We start from the raw sequence: 22,087 nt of genomic DNA, 5'->3' as shown, positions 1-22,087 counted from the left end.
CTTTGGGGGAATTCTACAATTTCATACATGTTTAATTCAATCTCCTTTTTCTTTTTCCTAAGTATTAAGAAATCAACTTAAAACTCCCCACACTTAAAAACCAAGCACTGTTTGCTTTTAAATGAACAGTTACGGATTTTAGCATTTAGGCATTAAGACTGAAAATTGTGAACTTGCACTTAAGATAGACAATGTAAGGAGAAATAGTAAAATATTGAGATACGTGAGTCTGAGTTCACTACCTGCTGGATGACTTCAAGTTCTCTCCAATAGACTGGTTTTTTCAGATAATTGGGTTGTTTCAGCATTCCAAGAAATTTATAAATGAAGTCTTCACAAAAGTTTCAAGAAAATATATTTATTCATTTTTAGCAGAGGAAGAAAACAATAAATATATCAATTTCTCACACCCTTCTTTACAAGGTATTTTTACTTTCAAACATTGCATGCTACAAATTTCAACTAGTATTTTAAATTTTAGAAGACCACATTCACTGAAAAACGGAAGAAATTTTAATGTTACAAAATACTCTTGTTATGTGTAAGAGTGCAAATGTTTTACCCTTTGTGGCTAATGCTAAGTGTTGAGTCCTTTAGAACACTGAGATTTGTTATTAGATCAGCAATATTGCAAGCATCCAATTAGCATACAGAACTATTTCATTAAGTCCGCATCATAAATTATAATTTTTCATAGTACCACATCAGATAGTCTCTCCAATAACACTGAAAAATGTTAAAAATAAAAATATAGAATTAAAAATATAGTTTTTATAATTATGACAACATGAGCTTTTTATCTCGCATTCAAGCCCCCATCTGAAGCAAAATGGATCTAAGCTTGAACCTCCTCAAAACAAGACAACTACCAGGCAAGTACAATTCCCTCTGTGACATGTTTATACAGGTCTCTGGAGTGCAACTGATACTTCCTTGCAGAAGCAGATGCAATTCCATTGGGATTTTTATTTTCATAATCAGTTAATTGGGACATCAATCCCTGAGATTCTGTAGGAGGTCTGTAGCTGTGTTTAGACAGCCATCAGGTATTGTAAATTTTCTACATACCATCTACTCAAACCAGTTTTCTTTCAGTAAAAAACGTACAGCATCATCAAATCCATTTTGGTACAGCGATTCCATTTTCTCCTGGTTGGGTGGGAACAACGCTTGATTAAGTCTTACTAGGTTGGCCACAGACAGCTGCAACAGAGCAAAGGCTATATATTAGTTTATTAAAGCAACTTACCTAAACTTGCCTGTGTTACTATCTGTTCTGTCACTTGTTTCATGTCGCATATGTAAGACCAAAAGGCCAGCACAGCTACATCCACACTAGTAAATTAACCACGTCCAGGTGCACTGCTGAGTGCCAAGACAAACTGGCACTAAAGGTCTGTACATAGACTACTAAACCCGCAGCTTCCAAGAGGGAGTGCCTGCATGTAAAATTGCCCAAAGTTTCTGAAACTTTTTAACTTTGGAAACATTCCTAGAGCTGTCTGGCAGAGTGGTAGCTGGCACATGCTCTAAACTTGTGCACGGAAATATTCTGGCAGCTTACTAGTGCAAACAACCACACTCCTGGGAACATTCTCGGGCAATGGTGAACGTATGAGTATAGATGTAGCTTGTATTAGCATCCAAGCAAGCACTACTCAGCGTCTCAAGTGGTCACTTCAATGGTGTAAAAAGATTTCAGAACTCTGTTCTTGAATACAGACATTATTAAACTGTTTACAACAAAACTGAAAATGTAATTAGATTTAATAATGTTCTGAACACCACATTTGTATGATTAATGTAATACTTTAGTCAGATACTTTATTATACAAAATTTTGCAAAACAGTATCAAAATCATCTTCATTTTTTGAAGTAAGCAAGTATTCAAATTCTGACTAATAGATGGAGGACATTCAGAAACAGAAAACTGTTCACATTCCAATACAGATAAATGAAGATATGCAACTCTTAATTTTAAGCAGATTATAATGTTGCTGAAAAAAATTATTCTTAGTGTACGTTTTTACAGCTATAAAAGCCAAAAGTGCTTCAAATGGAATAGTTTAAAATATTGCCTGAGATTCTGCACAAGTCTACACTTGCACGACCCTAGAAACAATGTAATTCTGCAATTTTCTGTCTCTAGAAAACTAATCACCAGCTCATTTTCACTCCTCTAGATACACTACATATTAGATACAAATCAGGACCAAGAAATATACACTGTGACTGCATCTATTTTCAGCATATATGAAGTCAATAATTCTATACTTGACGATCATTTACCGAGTACTACCATGCTTACAATCTTGCTGTGAAACATTATAAAGATTCAGAAATTGGTCCAATTTAGGATGACGTAACAGTAATTTTACTCAAATTAAGAAAACATTTTAAGAACTGTCTAAAAAAAAATACCAATTATTGCTAATCTTTATTTTGCCTTTCTGAAGGAGTTTTGTGACAGCGAGGTCCACTGCTATTCAGAATTTTCCTTCATCATGTCAAAGCAAGCAATACTGTGGTATCGCAAAGCTTGCAAAGACAGACGTGGCAACGATAAAAAGGAGGCCTTAAACACCTGTCTTAGCTTATATTTCAGTACCAGAAATCTTTCTGTAACATCTAACTAAAGTTCTGGAAAAGCGTTGAGGTCACGAATGAGCAATGAAGTGACAAGTCATTGAATACCATTTCAAATGTATGATATAAACTTTTTTATTTTAAATTTAGTTAGAGCAGCTGATTTCAAGAAGTATGAAGAGATGTTTTGGAGTTTCCCTCTCCTGAGGTATTCTACAGAAGTCTTAATTTTTTTTTTCTTCTACACTCTGCCCAGCCAAAGACAGCTGATAACTTCAAGCAAGCCTACATTATTTACATTTGATAGTCTGTGATAGTTTGCTCAATTTTGTACTAGATCAATGCTTTTCAACCTTTCTTCTTTGCTATGTTTTCCTTCCCTTGAGTTTATGAAAAAGTTTACTGTCCTTTTGCAAAACAGAAAATATCAAAACATTCCTTAAGTGGATACATAAGCACAAAATAAACATTTGAAAATAAGCATAACCTGAACTGCATAACTACCTCTTCTTCTGAAGTTACTTAACAAACAGGCAACTCACCATTATATCTTGCTTTGCAAACTTAACGTAAAGATCCACACGCCCTTTATCTTGTGGACAGATATCTAATCGACCGCTGAAAGGAGAAATTGTCACAGTTCTTCCAACAGGCAAGATAGGAAGGCCATTGGTAAGGCCACCATCAGCCCACTTCTACTGGAAAATAGAAATGTTTTCAAAGTAACCTTAGTACAGTATGATAATAACTGAATCATTCCTGTCCCTGTCTCCTCCACTCCACCCTCTAGAAGCTTCCAAGTTTTCTTCTCAGAATACCATGACTAAGCTTGATTATGAGGCATAAAAAATAAGGAATTGTCAATGTACACACAGAGTGTTTAATCAATGAGCATTTGACTTAATGTGTAACTATGTGTGCAGTGTATTTATCAAGGTACTGATAAGGCTTGTTAGCTAATCTAGTAACAAAATGCCCCATACAGAATTTTTCTCAACCCACACATGAAAAAGTAAGATTGTTAACATTTCACGTGAACCATATCAGATAACGTATACTCCTTTAAAACTTCATTCCTGTACGTACAGGTTAACTGACCGCGCTAGGTATACCAAACATTATTCCTTTGTTCTTCTACCAGAGCCTGTTCCTTACATACTCAACACAAGACAATGATAGCTGGAAAGCAGTTGGTAAAGGTGGGAAGGAGATGAACAAATATGGCAAATAAAAGGAAGTAGACATCAAGACTACTACAGGAGTATAGGAAAGAATGAGAAAGGAAAAAAAAAGGAACACATTAATTTCTTGCAAAGCCCCACGTATTTCCTGGTTCTAAAGGGGCACAAGCCTGATCTTTACAGGGACCACAACCAAATTCCATGCCAGCAGAAGCAGGGACAGCTGTGACATCTCCTACCAATATACTTCATACATTCTTATTTCTTTCTGTGCTTACACGCATAACCCAAAACTCAACACCAGTCCACTAGTGGCTAGATGCATTCACCGACATCATACATGAGGTCTAGTGATCAGATGCATCTCATCTATAGTTAGTTAGTCATTCTACACTTTACCATCAAGGGAGAGAAAATACTTCCAGCACATAATTCACTTTATCCTAAAGTAGATATTTACATCTCATTTGACTTGCGTTGATAACATGCTTTCTTCTCCACTAATTATAAAGGAAACACACATTAACTACGTAAGATGTAGACAGCTGCAGACACCTGAAGCTAGGCAAGTTGAAATGCTGCAAGAAAAAATATTGTAAGATTCGCCTCAGCGTTTCTCAAGGGTTTGACCTCCCCAAAGGTCAACTGAATATTCCAGGACATCATCTTCAAGTATCATTAACACAAGGCACTAAAAACAAATGACAAATTGTATACTAGTACTCTCCAGCACTGAAGAAGACTACTTTTCTGCTGTAGGCAATGCTACACGTGACCATTATGAAATGGCAAAATAATACACCTTTTCCCACAAAATTCCTGAAAACACCAGAGGAATCAAGTCACAAAAGCAGAAAGGATAAACACCTCCCACAAAACTATTGGGAAGCTGTTTATCACCGTTGATATGACAAGCATTATCTCAGGTTACAGTGTTTGTTCTTTAGAAGCCCCTGAGATTCTCTGCGGTCCATCACTTGATGGCATAGATGCCTCTCAGCAGTGTCCTTTATTCTCCCTTAAAGCAAACCACCTTTTAACCAGGTAGGTCGAGATTTCTCCCAGTGCCACATTTGAGCTCATGAAAGGAAAAGACTCTGTTGTCACTTGCCCCTCCTTTCACTGTCAACTCCCATATCTGGCAGTAAATGGATTTACTCTTTTACACATGGATATATTGCAAGCATCAAGGGAGGGCGGGCATGCATTGGCATATGTGTATGGGCTTTGAGTCCTGCCCGCTCCCCAGCCCCCCACCTTCTTCACTCTCTCAGATGAATTTGGTGCTCCTGATCTTAAAATATAAGCTACAAATATCCACATTAAATAGTTTCCATGGCCCTTCTCACTCTGTAATTTCCTAATACGCTTTAGAGCTTGACCGTTGACATTAGCTGATATGAGTATCCACAATTCACCACGGAATTCCTTCACTTTCCACAAAAACTGTATTTCTCAATGCTTAGGATTAAGACTGTTTTGCCTTAGAAAAGGAAGGGAAAAAAACCCGAAACCATTTAAAGCTATCTTTCAAATTTCTCAAACTCCATTACACCACTGCTGTGATAACTGTGAGTAAAGCTGCAATATACCTTAACACTTCCAGCTCCAAGGGGTTTTCTGTGCATATGTCTGCATCTCTAAATAGTAATTTATTATTGATTTATATGCAGTTCTAAGCGTCTTTTTGTTGTGATTCCTAAAGCGAAAGGAGCGGGGGAGACGCTATCTAAGCCGGGTAAAAGACACTATAACAGATGACATTATGTATTTTGTAAGTCTAGCTTAGTACTTTTACCACTTAAAAATTCTCCCACTTTAAAAAATTCTGATTATTTAGGTTTTTCTCCTCTCCTCTTATGTAAATTCAATCTTTATTTGAGAAAACATTTACAAAGGCAAGGGCAATACTTCTGTATTAAGCACTATCTTTTGTAGATCCTGTTACTTCCAGCTGATGTGCCCTCTGTCACTTTATCGCCTTTCATACATTTGGGAGAAACAGCTTCTCAGCCAAAAATATTTTAGTTCCACAGTCCCTCATGGTATATAGCTAAAATAAAACATTTATATGTTGCTTTTAATTTCACTAACTAATTATTGAAAATGCTTCTTAGCTGGTGAGGCAAATACCTGGTAACTTCAGAATTAATTTTAATTCCTTTTTAGGAACAATGTAAAGACAGAGAAAGTTCTGAAATAATGTGCAGTGAAAAACAAGCCAGACAATGCAACTGAGGATGCAGAATAGACCTGACAGATTCTACCCCTTTACCGGTAGATAGTTTTTACAAAGCTGTTAGGTATGAACTAGAGAGACACAAATTTCAGCTTCATCGTCAGAGTCAACTAAATCATCTGTAGATCTTTATCTGGCTTAAAAATTAACCCTGCCAGAGATTCAGAGGTCACCAAACCCGCTCAAAGACAGATAATTTCACAGGCAGCAAGTTTGCCCTGATCTTACTGAAGCCTAGTCCAAGGACACCTTAAATCCGCAACCCAGGTAATAAACTAGCCCAATCTGGTGAAGCCTATTTTTAACAGGCTATAAATTCTCAGATGAACATACTATGAACAGATTGGTGTTACGTCTGTGCTACCGTGCAATCTACCTTATTCATCCCCAAAAGTCTAGCCTCCAAGCATGCACAGTACACTATGATCACAGAATCATAGAATGCTTTGGGTTGGAAGGGACCCCCAAAAGCCATCTAGTCCAACCTTCCCTGCAGCGAGCAGGGACATCTTCAACTATATCATCTAATCCCAATGTGAGCCAAATGCTTTCCAAAAAGTATTCTTCCTAAAAACTAAAGGGCAATGCTGCAAAAAGTTTACCCTAGGGTTCACTCTCTACAGGCAGTACGGACAGGCTAGGAACAGGTTTGCTGTTTTCTAATACTATTCCAGCAAAAGTACACCATACTCCACTGCACATCACACATAATATACCTCAGATAACATACTGAAATACATTAATGAAGAACACTCTCAGATGACCAGCTGAAACGTATGCAGGTGACACATGGTGCCCAGAGAAGACCCAGATCAACTGTTCTGAAGCACAGGTAAGGCCTTTAGGCTTGAGCAGCTAGCAAAGAGTAAGCTTGATTCCATGCTGCCATGAACCATATGGCCTATGAAATTTACTCCCTGAAGCTAGTATAAACGTAGACAGACAGAACATTGATCTGTTACAGTAAAGCTTTCAGGAAGCTCAGAATATGATAGGTGGCCTTGCAGGGGCAAATCAATACCCAATCTGTCTTATTTCAGTGCTTATCATGCCTGGATGATGAGGTTACACATCACCTATCTGGTTCTACACTGCATGCTTTAGGGCCCTTGTCACCAGCTATTCCAAACCAAGGAAGTAAGTATTGCAAGAGAAATCCTAATTTTTTTCTCTCATCCTGCTCTAAGCGTTTTGGACAAAGAAATGGAAGTCACAAGCAAAAGTTTTCTCAAAAAAAAAAAAAAAAAAAAAATCCCCAAACCACAAACGCACTGTTTTACAGAGCATGTGAAAAGTCAGCGCAGACATGCAGAACTAATCATTCCAACAACTAACAATAAATGAAAGCAACCTCATTACCAGGAACTGCCTTTTCTGAATCTCACTTATGGTGAACAGAAAGGCGCTTTGGGAATCACAACAAGCTTTCAAGTAACGGAAGAACCAGTTTCCGTAAAACATTAATTGATTTCACTTTTGAAAGAAAAAAACAGAAGTTAGGCAGGAATGAGAACTGTCCACTAGAAAGAGGGTGCAGGTGTTTCAGTAAACACTACAATACCTATGCAAATCAAAACAGCCGTGTTCAGTCAGTAAAATGAGTTTAAAGTAAGTTTTGGACAAAACTCTGAGCCAACTTTTCAATTTCTTAATGGAAAGAACAAGACAAGAAATTGTGTTAAAGTGATGACATAATGACCCTAAAACATCAGTGTATGTCCTTTGAACCGCACAAGCAACATATAAAGACTCCAATCAACAAACGTTCCAGATACCGGGAGGCAGCAAGCAGTCTCAGCAGTCTCCCTTCAACTCAAGCAGTCAGGTAATGCCGATTTAAATCTTCAAACAGCTTACCTGATATGTATTGCTGTATACATAATTCTAAAGCTGACAATCTTTCTCACATAACAAAACTCCAAATTCCTCTTGCATATGGTTTTGGGGAGTTTTTTGGCAGGGTGGTTGTGAGGATTATAGATGTTCTAAAGGCATCATTTGGATGCATATGAGGAACTAAAGGAAGGAGTATCATGTGGTATCTCTCAGAAAGAAAGAAATTGCTATTTTCGTGCATCTAGTAATTACAAACAGACTAAGCAGTCAAAATCATTCTTAAAATGCTAATATATTTATGTAAGAAAGACAAAAATGTTCTTGAAGCTAAACCAAGTACAGGCAACTGTAAAAAGGTCTTCTTATAGTAGCGTATAACTTATAAAACTTCACAGCTGTGTGCTATGGGGGAAAAAGAAGTTGATTCTTCAATGCTTGTCCAGCAGTAAGAGATTTGAAGGTACCTGGAAGGCGTATAATTCTGTACAGAACATGAGAACAGCACATACATAAACACACACGTGCTCCAGCAGTGTCCTATCTGTGAACACCTCCCGTATCATTCATTCCATTTAACAGAAAGGCAGAAAGGTGGTCCTTTAAATTGCAAAAAACATTTTAGAGTTGGTAGCACATTTTGTCATGAGAAGCATCTTTACTAAGAGAAGCTGCTTCTCATGGTGCTAGACATTATCTTGAGGGAACAGCTTCATGCTGCAGAGATCATTTCAGTCTCAGTACCCACAGTTTTTGAAACATAAACAAATACCTTTTTTGTTAATCTACCATATCAACACAAAATATAACTATTCTACGAAGTGTAAGTGCACTTGCCTTCCCTTAAGATCAAATAATTACATCATAAATGAAGAATGACCTTACTCACAAACACAAAAACAGTTGGCAGTTATACTTAATGAAAAATTACCTCTCCTTTATATTCCACTGGCTTAATTCCAGCATATACCGGTATAAAACTACTTGCTAGCAGGATCTGGAGAAGAGGAAGCAGAAAGAATAGAGAACAAAATTGAAGAAATGGAAACAAAATAATTCTGAATCAATACTTATCTTCATACATATTTACCTATCTTAACGTAATAGTAATCAGTCGATATATCAGTTTTACGTAAAACCACTGTCACCTCAAAATTTCATTACTGTGGCATGTCAAAATGTGGTTATAACAATTCAGTTTGGTTTTTTGACTTGACAGTGACAACTCTCAAAACAAAATACCACAAATTAACTCATTGATAAATGCGAATCAAGAGTATGAACTTAGTCTTACACAATGTGAAGTAAATCTATGATTTTGCAGAAACTAAATACACTGGGGGGAAAAAAAAGGCAATATAAAGTATTGTCGAAGAAGAAGCTGACCCGATCATTTTGCTGGCATATTTATAGTGTTTACTCTTCTGATAAACCAGATTTTCTAAGAATTCAACATTTCCAAACTACTACAAATAGCCTGAAAATTCACGTCTATCAGTATCAATACTTTGCATTTAATACATTTAACTATTAACAAATTACTATTTGCCCTATATTAAGCCTACATTGTTGGCTAGAGCACATTTGTTGTTTTTTTGGTTTTGTTTTTATTAAGACCAGGACACCTCCTCTGTCATGTGTAGAGGTGCAAACGTAGATATACACACATATACCTTCCTATCCACTCATAGCAGTATCTGTTGAGTGTGTGTGTGGATTTCTGTACCTATTTTTCTACCCATATGTACATGTGCAATCAGTACACATAATTTCAAATAGAAAAGGTAGATGCGTGGATAAAGTGCAGTATGTCAGAAATTTTCGTATAACTAGAAGTGGTGAAATATGCATTCATGTGCTTGCATGGTGGCATTACACATACATTTGGGAAACAGAAGCAGGTTACAAGGCTGGAGTATACATTATGTGAAAGATGATCAGGTGCAAAATCACCCCACAATCCATGGAGATTATGGAACAAAATGCATGAGGGTTTTTTTGGGGGGGAGGAATTGCATTTATTTTTAAAACAAATTAAGCTATTTTCAGCATTAAACACCCCTCCTCCCCTAACAAGTTTTAACTGAGACTCTATGTGAACTCTTTCACTTTGAGAACTCTTTTCTTACCTATTTCTCTTTTCAGTGATCTAAAGTACCAGAGCTTTGTCTGAAGTTAGCTAAAAAGACTTTCTCTTACTTTTCAAATGTGAAATTGTAGATATTCTCTATCAGACAGGCCTTTACATCATGAAAGAGTAAGATAAGGTCCCTCTTGAAACCATTTCTCTCCAGATTTTCAAAAGCTACATCCCATGGGGCTCCCCAGTTCCCAGTACAGCTTCCTTCTTCCCCTGCTCAACTCCCTTTCCCCTTCCTCTTTCAATTCCATCTCAGTACTTTAGGCCCTTGTAAATTAAGAGAAATGAAGACAAAAAGTTTAGCAAAGGAAGAGTCAAAACCAGGTGAGCCCTACAATGTATGAATTCTTCTCAAGACGACTGTTGCTACAGTCTTCTTTCTGAAGAAAGCAGTGGGCCTTCCTTACAAAGTCACTTAGATTTCACGAGTGTGGTGACGAAGTACGAGTTTGAAGAACTAACATTTCTAGCATTTCCCCACCACTAACAGACCAGTGAGGACTCCTATTCAACGGTCCCATCTTTCCTTACTAAACATGAGTATTCTATGCCCTGCTTCCTCACAAATACACAATTATGCCTCTGTTTCTCCCATCTCCATTTTAAGAACTGCAAGTCTAGGAATCCTGGTATGTGATGATTGTCATGATCGTCTGCACACATGCAAAGACTACCTCAAAGGTGGGAGATTATTAACTGCCTTTCCATGTCATCTGGGAGTAGTGAAAGAAAATAAAAGCTTAAAATTGTAGCAACAAATATTCAGTTTAGCCATTATGAAAAACTTTGGAACCATAAGGCTTGTTAAACAGTGAAACCAATTGCATATGCAAGTTGAAAGATTTCTGGCAGAGGGTACAGAAGAATAGCTGCTATAAAATACTGTTTGCCCAGCAGTAAATTTATCCATGCCTTTGATATAGCAGATCACATCTAGGCATAATATAATTAAATAACTTAAAAAGCTCTGCCCTTCATACTACCAGGGCAGCCACCAAGTTTTAGCTGTTGTATAAATGATACATGTGAAGCTGGAGGCATCCACGAAAACATGTCTTATGAGGAGCACTGGAAGAACATGTAAGATGAATGTATTCCAATGAGCAATTATTTGGAATTTTATTACTATTATTCCAACCCATTCTACCGCTAGCATATGGAACAAAAGAACAGAAATGGTTAAGTCAAGAAAAGAACTGTTGAAATAAAAAATTATTGAATAAAAATACTGAATAAAAAAAGTATATATTTCCAAGGTCATCTTGATGCTTCAGATTGTCTTCAGGTTAGAAGATTTCACTGCAAAAAACCCATAAACCTACAGAATAATCTCCACACTTGTCACTACTGGCTCCTACAGCTACAAATAATAGTGCATAATTTCAGATATACTTTTTGCATAATTCTCTTTGCATGATTAAGTTCTGCAAGTTTCGAGAAGTGATTGACCGTGTAGAATGTAACAGGGTCAAGATTTAAAAAATGATACTTAAAGCAGGCATTGGAATTTTCCGTTTAGCGATTTGTTAACAAGTGTGATTTTTTTCCTTAACTCTTAATCAGAAAGAAGCTCATAATTAATCATCCACAAGGATAGGAAAAGAAGAAATTCCTTCTTATTCTATTTTCTCCTTTTTCCTGTCATATCTTATTATGTCCTTCACTAAGACACAATCAATTAGTAGAAAGAGCATTTACTTTGCGTGCATTGGATTTCCTCCTACCATTTCATATCAGCTTACGTACACAATCCTGACCTAAATTTCAAAAGTACCATTCAAAAGAAGAGATGAGCAGTAAAAGATAAGCTTTCCAGCAAGTTAAGATACAGTTTATATATGGTACTTAACATTACATTATATCTACTCCCCACAAGGACCTGTAGAAAGTGCTGCATTTTTTTTTAACTTCCTTTGCTTTGCTTTGTTTTGTGATGAAATATAATATAAATGGCATCAGTGAAGAGATGAAAAAAGACTCAGCAAATTGCTACAAAATTTGGGGGCTCTCTATTTCATTTTCATCTCCCGTAGTCATTAGTTACTCTGCTACTTCTTAAAGACACTTTGCCTACAAGGTAGTACTTCAAAAACAGATGAAGGAAAAACTCACACACACAAACCAAATTTTAGCAAAATTTGTGAAACTGTAGGATCAAATTCTCCTCCCGTTGTTTATGTTATGGTTGTAGTACCACTCATCATACAAGCATTTACTTGAGTAAAACAGCGATTTGTTGTACAGCAAATAACATATCCTTAAGCCTTGGAGAAACTCAAGCATTTTTATTTAAAGCAGCAATATTCAACTTCATTACCTTAATGAGATCATCCCTGGAGGCAAAATTTGAAACCAAGTGATTTTCCCCATTTTTGGTGTTAGTGACTGACACATAGAGCCGGTTCTCAGCAATCTCATGTGCATTAGAAGGAAGAATAGACTCTATGCCTTCCCTAGAGTAAAGAAAATGCTAAACATTATTCACCATCATTATTTACAAACCTTGCAAATATGTTAGTGTGAAAGAAAGAGTGCTGATTGCCCATAGAACAGAAAAATACACACACTCTCCATTTTCATTTAGAGAGCTTCACACAAAAATGATCTTACAGATGCATTAAGATATGTACCTAAGTGTTTTCATAAAATCATAACCAGGAGTTACAGCACCGAAGTCCAGTTTTCTAACTTCCTCTGCAAATCCATAGGCAAACTCCTTACATTTCTGGAAATTAGAAATATTCACCATTAGGGATGTTCTAGTTATGGGAAGGATATTTAATAGTGGTATCTAAAACATACTAGGAAATAAAGCTTTAATCAAGAGAGAGCTACAAGATCAAACCGAAATATTTTCCCGTATGTGCTCGGTTTGTATCAAGATACGCACAACAAGTTGATCCTTTTATAAGAACTAATTTGTAAGAAAACAAGATCCCTAATTAAAAAAAAAAAACAAACCCAACGGGAACAAACACTCGCAAGAATACCACTTTTAACAGTCAAGGAAAGTTGATGTCTACTTTTCTTTATCTTACCACTGGCTAAACAATCAGTTCTCTGAACCATGCCATTACAATGATTATTTATATTTCAAGTGTAAAGCCACTTTTTATTTTAAAGACTACTTCAGTATTAAAATCATACACAAGTACCTTTACATGCCTATAAGCATTAAAAATATTATTACAATTTATTCTCACTAATGCAAAAAACCATGCCACTAACAAACACACATATTTAACGAATACAATACTAATACGATACTATGGAAGTACTTGAGCAATGGAATGCTATGATGGATGACGTAGGAAAAGAAGACATTGCAGAAAATCAGGCAAGAGATTCCACTCTACAGAGAACCTGTTTTACGCAAGCTGAATGCCTAGTGTTAATAATGCACAAAAATAGCTTGAAGTGTGAGCCACAAGAACTCCAAGAGAAGATTAAAGGAATCGGCAGTATTTATTTTTTTCGCAAAAAGATTCTGAAACAATTAATTGACTCTGAATGCTCACCACTCACTATTCAGTAGTCATATTCCTTTTTCTATCCTTTCATACAGACTTCTCTAACGATTTTAGGAACTTGGGAAAAAAACTCAATCCAGCCTTATGCAACCTTCTGAAACTGGCACTCAATAAGAATATTATATGCATATTCACCAATACAATCACAAGTTTACAGTGTAAAACATCTGTCCATAGTTCTATAGATAGTTTGCAGTTCATGGTTTATTAGCTTCCTGCTTGAAGAACAAATATGTTGTTAGTAACAAAATATGATTGATGTGACTGGGGAAAGGAAAAAGAAAAAAGAAATGTGTTCTACTCAGGAGAAGGGTATAGGATTTAATGGCAAGTAAAACAGGAAAGAGTTGGGGAGAGGATTAGTATGAGATGAGCAGCAAGCTGACTGAAGCAGTCTAACTTCCTCACATGGCTTGTACAACAGAGCACTCACCTAAGTGAACAACAGAAATGTAATTCTTGCAGCTACCTTCTGTACATGGCCTTCAAATAAATGTATCCAAAGAGTTTAAGAGGTCTGTACCTCTTAAAGCAACAATCACTCTAAAGATTTGTGCTAATTCATTTCACATAGGTTAGATTTGCACCTTTACCCTACTTGCCATTGCTACTTCCAAGACTATTCAAATAAATCAAACTAGTTACATGCACCAAGCCTTGAATTGATTTGACATTAGGCAGTTAGGCTTCTTCTGTAGTCAATCAGCTGGAAAGAGGCACATTCAGACACTAAATACAGAAGAAACATGCAAAACTCTACATAAAAGCACCTGAGACCTACTACCTTGATAGCTAAGAGGCTTTAAAAAAGTGATGAGGAGCTAAGAGTAACATGGAACAGGATGAATCCAAACATACTCCCAATTCTTGCTGCCAAAAGGGACAACTTACAGCTACAAGTTGTTTGTAATTTTAGTGCCAGAAGCTTTAAACAACACATCTAAATTTTAAATAGTGATTGAGGACATGTTTAGAAATTTTAACTACTTGCACTGAGCTAAGCAAATTTGATATCACACACGAGCAAAGTACTTTTGAAACAAATAGTACTTATCTCTAACTTTATAAGCCTCCCTAGAATTCTCAAGTCCCATGCCTTCTCAGCAGTGACAAAGATGCAAGATATGACAGAAAAACATTTGCAAACTATCATATTAGAACAGCAACAGTCAAAACAAGAAATACTCAATGCTACATTCTCTGAAAGATAAGGAAAAGTTGTATTAGAGCTTTGAGAGTAGGAGACAGAGAAAGTCCTAATTATAGCTTGTCTAACATAGCTACCTCTGGGGAGAGTTAACAAAAAATAAAATAAAAAAATAACTGATGTTATACTTATGGATATAAAATATTTCAAGTTAGAAATTTAATAAAGGTAATAAGATAATTATCCTATTAGTTATACTTTATATTATCCTGTTAGTTCCATTCAGTACACAACACTGCCTTTACTTAAATTCCATGAGAATTAGGAGGAATTATTCCCACTACGTGCAAAAAAAGTTCTCAATTTTCCATTTAAACAATATAACAGAATAACTAAAAAGTATACTAAAAAAATTAAAAGTTCTGAAAAGTTCATGAAATGTTCTTCAGTTTGTATTAAAATTACATATTTACAAGGAAAAATCCATCAGACTCAAAGTAATACAAGTTCAGTTTCCACAAACAAAAAATAAAAACTGTTCTAATATTTTTACTTCAAAAGATCTTTGTAATTTTGACGAGACTGGGAACAAATGCTCATAGTCAGAGCCTACAATAAGCAGAAACATTTTCTTCTGTGATATAAAAGCTAGCTGCTGTCCTCACCACAGAGGAAAGTAAAGTCAGAGGTATGCATTATACCAGGCAAACTTGAAACTGAACTACTAGGCAAAGGCCACAGAAAAGGAGTAACACCTGACCAGAATACACGTGAGGTTCTCTTTACAGCAAGAGTGAAACTTTCCTAATACCGAATCACACATAGAATGCACCTGGCCGGGTGGGGGTTGGTGTGTGCAAAGAAGCCAGGGAACAACTTATTGCTGAAAGCAACAGAAGAACAGCTAACTATGCAAGGTCATTTCCTATCCCAGGAGAAACAAACTAACAGAAAGATCAGTGGCAAAGTGTGGTATTGGCTGGGACTGTTATTTAAATCAAATGCAGTGAAAGTTGTAAGATGCAAGACCTGGAGAAAGTTACCTGGCACTCACTGGACTGAAACCTAAGTGTACTGAGAACAAAAATCTAACAGCCTTTTTTTCCCTCTCTACAATAATGCTATTTATTGTAATTCAAAATATGACAGAAATATTAACATTTTAGCAAGACCTAGTCCTCTACATATATTAAGGCAAAGTCACTACAGGCACTTCAGGACGGAAAAGCAGCCTTAACCTATGGGGAAAAAAAACACAAAAACCAAAGCAAAGCTAATGCTTTCCTACAGGATCTGTAATAGAGTAGTGACCGAACACAACTTTGCTGTCCCTACGCGACACTGTAACCATGGTGAGAAGAGTTGCATCTTGATAAAAAGCCCAAAGACACATGCATGCAGCGTGTCAGAACAGAACCCTGTGAAGGTTTATCCTCCCTGGCATGCAGTGGGGCTACTGCCGTGGTGAACTGTACTGAGTCTAACGAGGTGAACAAGACACTTCTTGCTCCACCTAATGGAGCACAGACAGGAAAAAAATTGAGGTGGTGTACTTTAATTTTATGAAGATATGCTCCATCTTCCATTTTCAACTCCTTTCACCAAGCGATGAAAAGATGGTGCTGTGTATTTGTTTAACCATGCCTGCCCCTAGCCAAGAAAATAATTAGCTTTATACTGTACAGTGATTAAGTGCATATACATTTTAGTACATTAAAGGATACCTGGTTGCATATAACTTACCATTCAAACACGTGAAATTTATATTTACATAGCTTAAAATAAAAAGTTCATCTGACAGACTTTTGTCATAAATACTTGCTTTGTAAACATTTTTGTCCATGAGTTGCAAATTTTGTTAATGAAAACAATACACACAACTCCTGTTCCTCTACAAGAAGCAAGAAGAAAAACAGGAACGAAAATATTTTTTAAACCTTAATGGTACATGAAAATATCAAAAATACTCTTTGAAAATTATCATGTCCTATACCTACGAGTCTCTCAATTTACCTCTATATTTTCTGGCACTGCTAATAAGACAGTGGCAGCCAGTGATCCCGCAGAAGCTCCCGCAAAAGCTTTCACAACTTTCAGTAACTTCTTACCATGCCTGATAAAAGCAGCTGCTGCCCCCAAGTGGTAAATACCCAGAAAACCACAGGCTGCAAATGACAGGTTGATATGTTTCATTTTTGCTGTGGAAATAAAGGTTCATAGTCAGAAAAAGGATGGGTTAATTTTATCTTAACGTATACATCTATTCTTCTGGCACAGAACACATAATATACTCTATCTACATAACAAAATGCAGTTTATTTAAAACCAGCAAAAACTTTTGATTACCCAGTACATCAAACAAGTAGCACCTAGAACAACTCCAAAACTGAAAACTTTAAAATACTCCTATTAGCATGAACCGATTTTTCAATCAAGAAATATGTTTATCTGTATACAATGTAACTGCACATTTTAATCTAATTTGTCAAAGAAATACTAATTAAAATAGCTACTCAAAAACGATGAAAGAATGCTGTTGCAGGGCAAACACTGTTAGTCACCTAGAGCAGAAATTAAATTAATTATAAACTGCTGGCCACTGTGTCATCATTCTCCCCTTACACACAAACAGCCCTGAAATAAATGTAATTCTTTAAGAAGGCAATTTTTTCCCTTCACCTTTGGAATTCATTTTTCTTAAAGGTATTATTAATAATCATTGATAGATAAATTCTTATTTAAAGCCATTTATTATTTAGAAAAGAAAAACACAAAACATAGCTTGTTACTAAGAAGGAATTAAAAAAGATCTAAGTAAAATACAAAGCACTAAATGTATGAAAGCACACACACACTCTGAATATGTCAAGGATAGAATTTAAAACTAACAAAAAATATAAACGGGTGGTTTATTAAAACAATAAAACATAAAGCTGTACATTTTATTAGCTCTTCGCTTTCTGCAAATAATTACGAGAGCAAGATGTTCCACATACTATACAAGATACTGTACAGATTATCTTAGTATCAAATTAAAAATACACTCCTAGTACATTTGGGTACGTCTTAATACGAATGGGACAAAAAAAAAGTAAAATGGGACACTCAGGAATATACTTGATTTTTCTCGTTCATAATGAGATAGCTGATGACATATTTCTTTTGGAAATAATCTACAGACTCCATGGTATCATTTCTGGTGAAGAGAGGCAAACATGTACAGAAATAGACTTTGGGTGGTCTCTTCAGATCAGTAATGGGAAGAGGATAAGAAAAAAGTAGGAACAGATGAGAATAAGAAATCGCTTTCAAAACCACTAGTTAAGAAGACATGCTAAACTCAAATGCTTAAATGCTTTACCCGTAACATCACTGAAATCAGACCATAAATGGGTCTAACCAGATTTACAAAAAACAAAAAAAAAACAAACAAAAAAAAGCCCACATCTCTCAGTGCCAGGGCATACCATCTGAGGCACCAGTCTTCTTGTTGAAACACTACACTATCGTAAGGTATAAGGTAGTTTATCAGCTGTGCTTTACCCCCTTTACATTGGAAATGCTTGCATGTCCACTTGTAAGTGGAATACCTGTAACTTATATCTAAGATATTTATACTGATAGAAAGGATTTCAGCTTGGCTCTGTGACAACATGAGAGAAAGGCATTTGTGATGAAGCAAATGATAAACGGTCTTCCTACTTTTTAAAAGAAATAATATTTTAATTTGAAGTAAAATAAATGTACTGCATACAAGATAAAAAAGTTAACTTGAGCTTTTACTGGTAAACAAACTCTACCTTGAAGATTATTTTTTTTTGTAGTGTGGAAGAAAACTAAAACATACTTTGAAGTACGATGCACTTCCTTTTCAGGCTACTTAAGCTCTTGGGAGTTTAACCAACTGCTGTAGCTGTTCCAATGCCTTCTACAAACTAGGAGCACAGATGCATTTGCATCTCAGGCCACTCTGACAAAAAGGTGAAGTTGGTTAAAACAACCACTTTATTAAGCACAAAGAAAAGCAAGCATGGAAGAATTAACTCCCATTTTCACCCAAAACAGATTTCAGGCTCAAGATACTGCTAATGTGAAACACTGAGAAATAAACATAAACCTAACAGTTCTCTTTAAATGATTCTTGCATCTGCATAAAAAATAATTCACTGGTAATTAAAAACACACTCGTGGAACATTTCTGTTTACTTAGCAGTATCTCATCCATTTTTAATGCAAATCTATGAGAGAATGTGTATAAGGAGACAAGCCTGTACAGCAGAATTATCATACAGTACAACACAGCTTTTTGCAGATAAGTACTGTTTTCCTAATTGTCATGCACAAGAAATAGCACAACAGTTTCTCACACTGCTGTTTCCTGAGCAATGTAATTCTACAAACAGTGGAAGATCTTAGTGTCTTAGGCAGTCATAAGCTTAACCAGTCATAACTACCCCTGTCATTCCATTGGTAAACAAGAGCTGAAAATGCCCAAAGCAACTGACTAAAAACCTTTACAAACCAAAATTAAATGTACATAGAATGCAGATGACCAAGCACCCTGAAGCACAGGAGCTAAAATGTATGATGCATAACAGCACATCTGAGGATTAGTTATTTGCTAGGAATGAGAAAACAAGCAAAGTTATGGAAAGAACTCTCTAGCTAGAGAGGATTGCTAAAATAAAGAACCTAACTGTAACTACTAATTTACCTGAATCGGAAATCACCACTCACACAAGAATGTTTGGGGTTTTGTATTTATAACTGAAAAAAAAATGTTCACTAGTATCACAGACCATCCGCAACCTTCACTGAATACTCAAGAAATCGATTCTCCCAGTCAAAAATAGGGTCGCACAAAACAATAACCCATCCAACAGACTGTATGCACTCTGCTGCACTCAGACTGTCACCAGACTTGCTAGCAAGAGAACAGGAAAACTAAATTTTGCATCTGCCCAGTCACACAGAATAAGCATTGTCAGAATCTGGCGAAGTTGAAAAAAAAAATTAAAATAATACAAAAAAACCCCCCAAACTCAAAAAAATAGTACACAATCCCATCAGCCACTAAGGCACTTTGGAAAATGGCACAGGTCTTTGCAAACTAGAAAAAGTGTGTATAATTCCCTTAAAATTAAAAAATAAAAACATCTCGTGATACAAAAGTTTCAAATTGAGTTTAGACCATCTTGATCATCAATACAAGATGTCTAGAGAGGACAGGGAATGCTGATTTCCTCACAAGAGGGTGGCAGAAGAGGGTTCAATACCTTCTAGTGGATGTTGGCTTCCATCACAGACTCCATTGGGACTTTTTCCAGCAGCTATTTCAGTTCCCTCTGCACTAGTAGCAATTCTTGCATCTGTTACTGATTGTTTATTATTTACCTTGGAAATCTACAATCATACAGCCAAATATTACCATTTCAAAGAGAAAAAACAGGCAAATACAACATGAACACCATTTATCCTTCAACAGAGTAATAAAGTCAATTCAAATAGTTGTAAAATAATTTAGATAAATTTCTTGGTTGCTTAGACTCCACAAAGCTAGTTGAGACCACAATGTTCCACTATTTATACATGCAGCAATATTTTAAAGATGAACTTCATTAGACAACTAGGAAAACACTGCCATTTGGAACTGTTGGTGTCACAGATCAGACTTAATTTTGTGTCCTTTACCACTATTTTTTTTTTATATCCACAGGTGGTTTTATAATCAAACTCTTTTGCTTTTATCCTTCTTGACCGATCCAATAAAAATCGACTTTTCCTTTCCCCTTTATTGGTGCAATATTACACTCATAAAAATTTTTCCAGAGAACTCTGCTCCTATTCTTCACTAAAACAGCTGTCACTCTAACTTACAAGCCTGTCAGTTATCATGCAGTATTGCCTGAAGTATAATTTGAAAATAATTAATTTTCCTCCCCAGTTTAGAACTATCAGACACAAAAAGTTCATTCTGAAATGCTGGTCCTCCTGCAACTTGTTGCTGTCTGCCCCTTTACCTTGATATACTAAAGGCAAATATCTTCGATTCATAAGTAAGGCTGCAAGATCCAAAGCTTAGCTCTGTAGATTCTACAAGAAATTATATTTATAATCACTGTATTGATACACATCAGTTACACCTAGAGCACCACAAAAATACCTACCTGGAATTTAACTCTGTCGTGTGGTGCCATTATGGTGCAATAGTTTAGAATTCCAATCTGGAAACACAGCCTGGCTTCTTTCAACTGATGCAGTAGTATTTGAGCACCATAAAGACTTTTAGCAGTCCACATTTTCTCAAAAGTGACCTCTGGATGCAGATGATGTGTGACCAAACGTGCTCTCAGAAGCTGTTTTACCATGGAGTTACAAAGGAATTATCAACAGATGAGCTTGCACGCTGCAGAAGTACACGGTAGAAACTTTCTCTCTTCTAAGCATCACCTGTTTAAAAACATTGAGAAAAAAAAGGGGCAGTTGAAAGGCAGCTGCATATCAAGGCCTTCTTCACCATCCTCTCCCTTAAAACACAGATGCATTATCAGTTGATTCACTTAATGAATCAGATCTAGGCAGAACTTTTGTTCAGTTCAGCAACTACTCTCTCTCTCACCAGCCTCCATCTGGCACTGTGTTGTCCACCACGAACCATGGAGTCAATAGTTTGTTTCAGGAACAAGAAGGATTAAAATAGCCAGCAATACAAAGATCAAGCAAAAAACACGTTCCTTATGATTAACAACGTGAATACACCATTCCTTCTATCTCAGCTGAAAAATGTGCAAGGAGTGTTCCAGCAACTTCAAACTGACTGTTCACAAAAACAACGTGCTTAAGATCCTACCAAGGAAATCTCCAGCACGCTGGCTGGTACGAGGCAAGCCTTGTAATCTTGTATGCTACCAGGGTAGCAGTGACCACAAGCCAAAGGTTAAGTCAGGCTTCTGTCTAGCAAGACTTTGACCATAAGGAGTAACGTATGGAAATGCACCTGTTCAGCTGAGAAGCAGGTTACTGCCCTGCCTGCCAGTGCAAACCAGCCCAGTGCGATCCTGGGTAGGTGAGGTCTCAGAGGAGTACCGGCTTATTTACATTCAATCCTAAACACATCAGTGAGCTCACGTTTTCTGCTTCACCTTGTGTGTCATGAGATGGCACCTTCAAGGCAACTTGATTCTTCTTCCCTCCTCCTTTGCTCAGAAAACCACCAATACAAACAAGCAAAACAGAGCCGAAACGATGAGACTAAGTTTTTAAACGTACAAATACAAAACGTCAAGTGACAACAGAGGCGAACACATCGTTAAGAAAATTCAGTGTCTTTTAAACCTGTACACTTAAAACAGAAGGAAGACTGCTAAGAGGGCCAAGTCCCCTCACACTTTAAGCTCACCACACCCGCCCCCCCAATCCTGCCCCGCTTC

The 22,087-nt window shown here is 36.5% G+C and overlaps 1 protein-coding gene across 1 annotated transcript; it reads right to left on the bottom strand.

Annotated features, from left to right (window-relative positions):
* Positions 1-779: 779 nt before the first annotated feature.
* Positions 780-20,956, bottom strand: PNPLA4 (patatin-like phospholipase domain containing 4). Its single transcript, XM_010132257.1, has 8 exons — positions 20,825-20,956; positions 19,934-20,060; positions 16,671-16,855; positions 12,611-12,705; positions 12,298-12,433; positions 8,772-8,837; positions 3,130-3,282; positions 780-1,203 (listed from the first exon to the last, which is right to left on the bottom strand). Exons 1-8 carry the CDS (start codon positions 20,954-20,956, stop codon positions 1,072-1,074), a joined length of 1,026 nt encoding a protein of 341 aa, XP_010130559.1. The 3' UTR covers positions 780-1,071.
* Between the last annotated feature and the right edge of the window lie 1,131 nt (positions 20,957-22,087).

Source organism: Buceros rhinoceros, unplaced genomic scaffold, assembly GCF_000710305.1.
Source record: "Buceros rhinoceros silvestris isolate BGI_N320 unplaced genomic scaffold, ASM71030v1 scaffold42502, whole genome shotgun sequence".
NCBI lineage: Eukaryota > Metazoa > Chordata > Aves > Bucerotiformes > Bucerotidae > Buceros > Buceros rhinoceros.
This window is presented reverse-complemented; position numbering and strand designations above follow the sequence as displayed.

Excerpts from the sequence above, each read along its gene's own strand:
- PNPLA4 (XM_010132257.1), bottom strand. The coding sequence starts at position 20,956 with ATGTGGACTGCTAAAAGTCTTTATGGTGCTCAAATACTACTGCATCAG. Across the intron at positions 12,706-16,670 it reads CAGTGCCAGAAAATATAGAG|AAATGTAAGGAGTTTGCCTA; the intron begins GTAAATTGAGAG and ends TCTAATTTCCAG. Across the intron at positions 1,204-3,129 it reads TTGCAAAGCAAGATATAATG|CTGTCTGTGGCCAACCTAGT; the intron begins GTGAGTTGCCTG and ends GCTCTGTTGCAG.